At 42.7% G+C, this 10,105-nt stretch overlaps 1 protein-coding gene across 1 annotated transcript in view; it reads left to right on the top strand.

Moving 5' to 3' along the window:
• Positions 1 to 2,055, top strand: part of LOC113814897 (chromobox protein homolog 1) — a gene marked incomplete at its 5' end in the record, with an annotated part of 8,119 nt that extends 6,064 nt beyond the window's left edge. The window contains 1 exon segment of the mRNA XM_070119445.1: positions 1,458 to 2,055. Within this exon segment, the coding sequence (XP_069975546.1) occupies positions 1,458 to 1,602 (145 nt within the window).
• Between the last annotated feature and the right edge of the window lie 8,050 nt (positions 2,056 to 10,105).

Below are 10,105 nucleotides of genomic sequence, written 5' to 3'. Positions count from 1 at the left end.
TATGCCTCCCCTTTGCAATGTTATTTTTTCTTTTTATGTATAATCGTATTTAGTTTCTTGCCATTTTCCAATGCCCCTATTTGCCATTTTATTAGCTTTATCCCCATAGTAGTAGACTGTTCTCCTTGCACAGACTCCATATTATCTCTAGGTAGTCCATAACTCAGTGCAAGAAAAAAAAGGAACATTTTCTTTGTGTAATATTAACCCAGTCGTGCCGGGTACAGTTTGTAGCCAAAATTTTAAAAATCCGGGCGGCTACAAAATCTGTGAGCAGAGCTATCCCGGAGTCTGTCTGCCGGCCGGCCGTGGCCCGCTGCTGTGCCGGAGCGCGACCCCGACACAGCGTCACACTGGCGGGACGCGTGGAGTGTATTTTTTGGGGGGGTGTCTCAGATATGGGATACCCGGTGTGAGTGGGATAATTAATAATAATATTCCGGAATAGTCATAGCTCATGGACACTACATTTTATGTTTGTTTGTCATTAGGAATAATGTAGAATCCCCTTCCCAAATGCCAATTGAGGTTTATGCACTTGTGGCAAGTCCTTTCCCAACACCCTGGCCTTTAGCCGAAATGCTCATGACAGCAATTTTGCATGACTTGGGCCCACAGCCAAATTTTTCCCTGATGGTTTGTTCCCGTCACCTGCCCCTCAGCCAAATTTTCCCATGATGGCATGTTCACGTCACTCGTCCCTTTTTTTCATGGCGTAATTGTTAGGTCATTTGAATTACATGTGTTAAAGAGTCAGATTTTATGCACCTGAAAATATGATGAGAGAATGAGTTGAGTAGGGTGAACAATTAAGATAAGTGCATATAATGAAAATGGTATAATTTGTAACAGATTTGAAGGTTGTTAAGGCATTGTAAAATGTTGATTGCCCACAAAATGAGTGCTCTGAGAGCCATACTAAATGACATTAGGAAGCTCTTGGAGTCAGCTGCCTGAGAGAAAAACTAGAAAGACAGGAAGCAAACTTATCCAGATCTCTATACTCTTAGCTTTTGAGTCTAATAATTGTTTAGGTAATGTGGCCAAAAAGAGGCTTTTCAGGAGCTGTATCTCCTTAATGACTACAGCCAGGGCTAAACAAGGGCACCCTATTTCAACAGGCTCAATCATGCATAATCTGATAGGATGCCACCAGTGTGAGGGTGGGTCTAACATGACGTGATTGGCCATTCCCCTGGAGTGTGTTGGTTAAAACCCTTTTGGTATCCAAGATTATTGTGAACTGTAGAAAGCTTCACCATTTCACATTAAACCAGAAAAACATGACTACCTGTCAGATAGTGTGTTAGAGGCAGTCCCACTGTATACACCGTCTTTCTTTCATATTGGCTGGATGTTTTACTATGAAAGTTAGGTATCCTTTTTCCAAGTGAAATACAGATGTAGATATTCTTTAGATCTTAAATTTATTTTTGATGTATGATTTCCTTTTGCAGGCGAGGGACAGATGAAGCAGATTTAGTACCAGCAAGGCAGGCAAATGTTCGTTGTCCACAAGTTGTCATCAAATTCTATGAAGAGAGGCTCACTTGGCACTCATCAACCAATGATGAGGAAGAAGGCAATCATGAGGCTGATTAGATTTTTATTTTTTAAATGTTAAGACCTCTCTTCTTCCTTTCAGTAGGCAGTTATACATGAGGATCTTAATGGTGTACTAGTTAGTATTTAGGATATATGTAGGAGAGCAAAGTACATGTGTCTTCATCAATTTTCTTTAAAAGAATAGGAGTAGGATCATCATCTATACCTGGGAGTTCCAGGAGTCATTTTTATATAAAGTCATGATGTTGCTTTTCCTTATTTTTGCAAGTAGAGATTTTTTGTAATAGGTCTGAAAATATTTTTATTTTCAAGTGTGGAATATAGATTGTACTACCATTTCACTTAAGGGTCCATGTCATGTGTTTTTTCGGTTTCAGTGATTGTAATTGTAGAGTAATCGAATCGTGGATTTTCTATGAACATGTGAATTTTCTTTCCTTTTCCACTTATATAGATGTTGCAAAGTAAAGTTTTATTTTATAATCCTCATTTTGTCTTTCCTTTTGAAATCTATAGTCATACCAATCTCACCTGTAAAACAATGTAAAATGGTACCATGTATAGTTTTTTTGTTTGTTTTGTTAGGGTGATTATTTTGAGTTTGTTCCAAATCATCATTACCCAAACAAATTTGAGTGTAGAAAGCATGTTTGTTTCTCTTGGTGCTCTGCTTTCCTGTTTTAAAATTCCCTCCTCTTCAATTAAGGAGAAACATCTGGCTAACTAAAGGAAATGAGTCCCACAAAAAGTAGGTGGCACTGAAACAAGTATGTGTAAAAGTACCTCTCTATAGAGATGTTACTTAGATGGAGATCTGTTTTATATTAATAATCAATGGAGCTTACTAGGCCAGAGAGTTATTTTCAGTGGAAATGTCCTGGAAATGTAACTTTATTATGTACGACATCTAAGGGAAGTGTATGACTTAACAAAGGATTTGTGCATTGAGCATTTTATATAAAGTCCATTATTTCCATTTCATTGTACTTTATTTCTCTTTTTTTTTACATGTTTTAATTTATTTTATTTTTATATATATATATTTTTTTTTACATAAGGAAGAGTCTGCTAGAGTAACCGTCCTCTCCATCGACACGTTACATCTATTATGGAGAGGTTCTAGTGTTTTAGTCCCCTTGTAACCACAGTACAAAAGTGGTTCTCTAGTTGACATTATTAGTTTATTGCTTGGAAATAAAGTAGTTAGTCTCTTTAGTGATTTTTAGAACCTTTGCATTAAAAAAGAGTAAATCTTAGGGAGTGCAAGTCTATGCATAATGCGGAAGAAGTAACGTTGAATAGAATACCAAGCTTAGGAAAGGAGAAAGGTGCATCTGTAGATTAAGCTTTTACTTTCCTTGCTAAATTTTAATGTACTTAGGATTACTTTTAGATTATTTAGTAGTTAAGGCCTTCATTATACAAGGGTACAGAACATGATTTGCAAAGCCTCCTTTCCTGATTTTTTCCCTTTAAGCCATCTGGATCATATGACTAACAAAAAAATTAAGCATTCAAAAATAAACAAGAATGGGAGTTACAGCTGACAGTACACAAACCTGGTGCAAGTGGGGTAAAGTATCCTGGCTTTTGAAATTATGCAGAGCTTATACACATGTGAAGAAGCAGCATTCTGTTCAGATTAGATATACTCTGTTCAGTAGGATACACTTTAATGATAGACTGACCTGTGTTTAAAGTAATCACAGCTTTTATGGTGTGTGTGTGTGTGGGGGGGGGGCTTAGGAGATGGAAACTAAAACCCAATGTAGGGGATTGCCCCTACATTGGGCCTCAGGCCTCGGCTCAACTAATTTTTGCATGGTCTTTTTTTTTTTTTTTTTCTCTCCTCTTTCCTCTTCCATATCTTCTTCAACCCCATCCTTTGTCTAGTTCTAAGGTGTAGGAGCTGTGCTGAAAGAATGAAAGGCTGGCTTTGTGTCAGTCATGAACTGCCACTGTGAGCCATGGGCACTGTATTCCCTTGGTTAATCGTCTAGCCCATACCCCTTATGGGGACCCTGAGGGTAGACTGTTTCTTTTCCCCATTTTATTCAGGATCACCATGGCCAATAATGAAGATTGTTTACCCTTATTGGAGGCATTAAAGGGCATATGTGAAATAACAACTGAAAATTTTAAAAAGGGAGAATTAGCTCACAAACCATCTCTCTAAGTAAAAAAGGAAATCTGAAAATAATTCCCCAAAATTGATTAATTTGATTTTCCGAAATCAAGTTATATTTTCCCACGAAAATCCGGACCCCGGATGTGTGACGTCATTTCCAGAACATGATCACAGCATTCTCGGCATTCATTACATTGTACAACATGTCGGACTCATTACAAGACTACAGCGGCAGTGAAGTTTCATCGGATTCCGACGAGGACATTGGTACAACTTCAGAGGGTGCCTATGTCTTCGAAGAGGAGGAATATCAAGGGTTGATGGTTGGACCGTACATGCACGAGCCTGACGCTGTGGATGGCGTGGATGTTGTGGAAGTTGTGCCAAACCAGCCAGACATGGAGTGGCGTCTAGACCCGGAGAAATTGAATGAATGGTGTGTGAACCTGCTTCTGTATGGTACAAAATTTCTGCAGGCTGAGCTCTCTCTTGTCTGCACCCGTGGCGCAGGCCTACATCCATTCGCGAGTGAAGGGGCATCGGTATTTATTTGTGTTGTGCTTTTTGGGGTGTACCTACCCTACCTCTGTGTAGTAAGACATGCACACTTGCAATGCACTCGGCACTGTCGTACCCACACAATGAATGTTTGCTACGCCGCCAAGCAAAGAGTTTGTTTTGCGCTGTGATCATGACAAATATAAATTGAAAATGGCCTACCATTTTGCAAATCACATGACGTAAGCCATTCTGTTCGCAAAGCAATCAGGCTTAAAGTGTTTCAGGCAAAGTACGCTGGTTGGCACAGGCTGAAATTTGCTCCGCTTGGCATGCACGAAATGTTTCCACTTACTTGCTCTGTCGCGGTCTTTTGGCCATTCAAGTATCTGGTGACATGGAATGGGAACAATGAATTGCTACACAATGCCGCAGAATCCTTTGTTACAAACTTTAATAGCTTGAAACTGGGACAACTCCATGATATCCTTGACTCGCGGGTGCACTGTGCGTATCACACTATTCAACAAGATTCTCCCTGGTTCTGGGAATGACTTCACAACCTGGGATTGCCGAAGAATGCCGAGTTTTGAATCTTCGTTTCTAAGGGCGTTGCTATGGGATTTTGGGGGATACCAGAGGGTCTCTTCGATTTTTTTTTTGCATGAATAGACTAAGCACACACATTGAACAATATTAAAAGAAAAACAATGCACGATAATTACTTCACATATGCCCTTTAAGGCTTGTCCCATATCGTATGTTAATTCGATTTCATTGGTTTTCCGACCTCTACCTTTCCTTTGATCACAACTCCTATTACTGATACTGATACCCCCTCCTTGATGCTTACTGACAACTCTATCCATTCTAAACCACCCACCCAAGTCATTCAACCTTCAGAATGCACTCCTTCCTCTGCACAGTCATCTTCAATATCTACCCCTCCCCCCTTATTACTGCTCTTCATCCTTATTGTCTTCCCTCCACAGAACTACTACACTCCACACCACCCAATCTCCCTTTCGCCCTCATCCTTCTGCTACCTCTACCTCGGCAAACCTTTTGAGTACTCTCTTTGGCCCAACGAAGTGGGATCGATTCTTTGTGATTCCCCCCACAGCCCCTTACTCAGACAATATCCTTCTCTTTCAACAATGTCTCCAAAATAAGTAGGCAAAGTTTCCTTTCACAGTCGTTCTGATTGTTCACGCCTTGTCACAGTTACGTCTGATCCCTAAGCTCGTACAATATCTACCCTGACCTGATTGGCAAATCCATTCCTGATGACCCTCACCCTTCTCTTGATATTTTTTTTTCTACTGATTTTCCTATCTTTACCAAGAACTGGTCAGACTGAAAATGACATGACATGGCCTCCCCCATGAAGCTTATATTGGTGGAGTGTCCTGCCCTGTCCATCCAAATCGACCGCTTCATTGTCAATGTCAGAAATGACATTTTGGCCACCCAGCCAAACACTCGCTCCACAGCCCACTGCCCTGTATGTACCCAATATGGTCACGACCATTCAAATAACCCTGCTCAGTCACATACATGTGCCAGCTGTGGTGACTCCCATAACGGATTTTATAGGAGCTGCTCTGCCTGTAAGCTCAAATGTGAGGTAGTAGTTCTCATTCAAACTAGGCCTGACTCTACCTAAGGCCAGATAAGCACGGCGATGAGGTTTTTCTTTTTCTTATTTCAAAACTCCTTCGCTACTCCTTTTCCAATTTTACAAGATGTTTCTGCATCTCCCCCAGTATCTCTTCCCCCTACCTCAAACCATTCTACCTCTACCCCCCTCCCCTAGTCTAAATCCAGATACTCCTATCTCTACCACTACCCTGATACCTAACCCTCCTCCTCCACTTAATTTGTCGCAGCAAAAACTAAACGTTTCACTTCACCTCCTACTACATCTTCTTTGTCTACTCCTTAGATATCTGTCCCCTCTTCTCCTCTTTACAAGAAAACCTTTGTTTCTCAGCCCTCTTCTCCCAACTCCCCTCCAGAAACTCTTGAAGAAATCCAAAACTTCCTAGACGTAACCCAAGGGAACACTCCGCTCCCTCATGCACTCTCCAAATTCTCTGCTCCTACTCCCTTTACATGTAAAGTATTTGCAGATATCCAACCTCCTCCTCAATCCCCCACCCCCACCTCATACCCTCCTACCCTCTCCCAACACACCCCATCTTTTCTACCACTCCCATCTGAACAAACACACGTGAATCCCTTCTGTCATGTGGCCTTCTCCAGATCCCTCCCTCCCTGTCGCTTCCTGATACTTCAACGCCTTCCCCATTTCCCCTTTCTCATTCTTCTACTTCTCCAACAGCCATCTTTATTTTCCTTAAACAATGTCCGTATTCCTTCCAGTCACAAATACACTACAATTCACCCAATCACTCTATTCCCTTAACCCTTTCCTTTTTCCTAATCTCTGCTCTGTTTCATTGCTCCCTTCGTTTCTGTTTTCATTACCACACTATCCTATAGTGCTCTTTAATCTTTGACAGCATACACATTTTATCCTAATCTTTACATCTTTACCCTTTTCACCACAACGCTTTACCATAATGGTCCAACACATTTATTTGTTTCCACTATTAACATTTTCCCTTTCCCTTTCCATTTCCTTCCTATTCACCTCATCCTTTGCCCTCGCCACGCATTTACTTGCACATATCTCTTAATCACTTGTATAGTACCCATGTCTACATAGACAACAAATCCATCTCGGGTATTCGCTACGTGGTAGTCTTTCCTTCTCACACACAACTTCTCCCTTCCTGAACCGAACTTCAATACAACAGAACATTGGTGTCTAGCACATTTAATTGTTTTAAGCATTTAATCATTACAACAGAACTATATTGTATCCTCTTAGCTATACAACGCATGTCCCCCCAATCCCTTGCCCGTTGTTGTCTTGGGGGGGCTTAGGAGACGAAGACTGAGACCCAATGCAGGGATCTCCCCTGCCTAGGGCCTCAGCCCTCGGCTCAACAAATTTTGCATGGTCTTTTCCCCCTCCAGCTTTTTGTTTCTGTCCCTTCTCCAACCCCTTCTGCTATCTACTTCCTAAGGTGTAAGAGCCATGCTGAAAGAATGAAAGGCTGACCTTGTGCCAGTCCTGCGAGAACTATGGGAACAGTACTCCTGATTTAATTGTCTAGCCCTTACCTTCAAGCGAAAGGAGGTGAACCGTTTATACAACTTTATATAATCAAGGTTCCCCATGACCAGTAATGAAGATGTAATCCCCTTATTAGGGGCAATGAGACTTGCCCCTTTATCAAATAGCCCCACCCCAGGCTCTCCTTTGACCACGACTCCGAACACTGAAACGACTACCCACTCCTCAATGCCTACTAGTGCATTACCCACCCAAGCAGAGACTCAATCTCCAGAAATTCCTACCCTCCCAACTTCCTCAAATTCATCAACTCTACCCCCACAACCTTCATCAAGCACCCCATCCTCCCTTATTACTACCTTACAGCCTTATTCTCCATCACTCCGTAAAACTCCCTCTTCCACGCGTCCCCGACCATCCACCACCACCAACCCTACAGATGTCTTAAATACTCTGTTTAGCCCAGATAAATGGGACCGATTTTTCGTGATCCCTTCTACAGCTCCTTACTCAGGCAACACTCTTCTCTTTTAACAATGCCTCCAAAAACAAGTGGGCAGAGTCCCTTTCTATACCAGACGCCATCGCTCCCGTCTTGTAACAGTCAGATCAGAAACTGAATCTATAGCACTATCAAATTTAACTGATCATTCTGGCATCCCCATTCCTGCAGAACTTCATCCAACCCTTAATACTTGTACCGGAACTGTCTCTCTCTCCCCAGCAAACTGCCCAGTCGATACCAAAGATTGGTCAGAATGTGGAGAAGACTTATTAGGATGCCTCAAAAACCAAGATGTGAAATCAGTACATTGCTACACCATTCCTCCGAGAGGTCAACGAAAGAATCCGACTAACATTGCCAAAATTACTTTCCGTACACATGCCCTTCCCTTACGTATCTACATTGGTGGACAATCCCTGTTCGACCATACTAACCCCCTCCCGTCAATGTCAAAACTGTTGGCGCTTTGGACATCCTGCCAAACACTGCCGTTCCACAGACCGATGCCCCATATGTGCCCAACCTGGTCATAACCTATCAAACTGCTCAGCACAAACACGTACATGTGCTAATAGTGGCGGCCCCCATAATGTTTTTTATAGAGGCTGTCCCACTTACAAGTTTGAATCTGAGGTAGCAACTCTCAGATACAAAAATGGTCTCACTTTACGTGAAGCCAGACAGGAAGCACGTCGACAAGGTTTCAATCATACTCCATACTCTAGTAACATTGTTCGCTCAGCCCCTCCCCCTCCACCCCAAAATGTCCCCATTTCCACTTCTACATTCTACCTCCCTCAGACCAATTCTTTTGCCACTCTAAATCCAGACACCCCAATCTCAACTACAGCCCCAACCACTTCTACATTCCACCTCCCTCAAACCAATTCTTTTGCCACTCTAAATCCAGACACCCCAATCTCAACTATAGCCCCAACACCCTCCCCTCTCCCTCCCCGCACTACCCGCAGTAGACAGACTAAACAATCTAACCCTCCTTCCCCTACAGCACAATCACCACCTACCTGTACCTTTATTCCTGAGACACCAGTCTCCTCCTCCCCCCCCCCCTCATGAGAAAACCTTTGTCCCACAAAACTCTCCAACCAGCTCCACTGCAGAAACAATTACCTTTATTCTTGAGACACCAGTCTCCTCTCCCCCCATCCTCAAGAAAACCTTTGTCCCACAAAACTCTCCAACCAATTCTACTGCAGAAACTATGGATGACATTCAAAGCTATATGCTTGAGACACAAGATCCCATAACTCATGCTCCTTCCACACTTGAAGTGATTGCCGATATTCATACCCCTCCTACTCATATTCCCCCTACACCCCTTCCTCCTACTCCGTCTCAGTACAACCTAACCCCCCTCAATTCCGCCCACCACCGATAACCATCCTCCCGATACCCATCCTCCTAATATCCATCCCCCTCTTACTCATAACACCTCTACACCCCTTCCTACTAATCCCTCCCAAGACAACACATCCCCTTCAGCTCCAACTATCCATCCTTCTGATATCCATCCTCCTACCACTAATACTCCCCCACACCACTTCCTCCTACTCCCTCCCAACACAACCCACCCCCTTCAACCCCAACTATACGCACATTCTCCCTCCCTCCACCCCCTTTATCCTTTCCACTCCTTCCCCGATACACACGGGAATCACTCATATCACAACAGTGCTCTTCCCCAGATTCCCTACCTCCTGATACCCCTCCTTTACACCCCCTAAATCCTTCCCCCCCAGATTCCCCAATACGTACCGATGCTTTCACTCATAAAACAACTGAGATATAACTCTCTTACATTGGAATATTCGCAGCTTCCGTTCTCACAGACCAGATCTACGTCATGTCCTTGCTTCTTATAATCCATCTATTATCTGCCTTCAAGAGACTTTCCTTCCCAATTACCATTTTATTTCTTCCCCACACTCCCTTTATGTCTCGTCTATACTTATCCATCATAAAACGCCTTAATATCCTTCACTTGATCTGACTCCCTTACCTAAACCACCATAACCCTTATCAACCTTTCAACATTACTCTAGATAGTTGACGCATAGCAGCTATCACCTGACATCCCCCTTTACTATACCTTCCTATAGTGCTATATGACCTTAGATGTCTAGCACATTTATTTTGCTTTTTAACCATTTACAACGCATGTCTTTCATCTCTTCCTCATCCTTCACCGTCTGTAGCGACTCGGGCAATTCAATATCGCTCAAACAATCCATACAGCCGTAAG

The sequence above is a fragment of the Penaeus vannamei genome, unplaced genomic scaffold (genome assembly GCF_042767895.1).
Source record: "Penaeus vannamei isolate JL-2024 unplaced genomic scaffold, ASM4276789v1 unanchor226, whole genome shotgun sequence".
NCBI classification, from domain to species: domain Eukaryota; kingdom Metazoa; phylum Arthropoda; class Malacostraca; order Decapoda; family Penaeidae; genus Penaeus; species Penaeus vannamei.
Note: the sequence above shows the minus strand (reverse complement) of the source record. Positions and strands in the feature narration are given on the sequence as shown.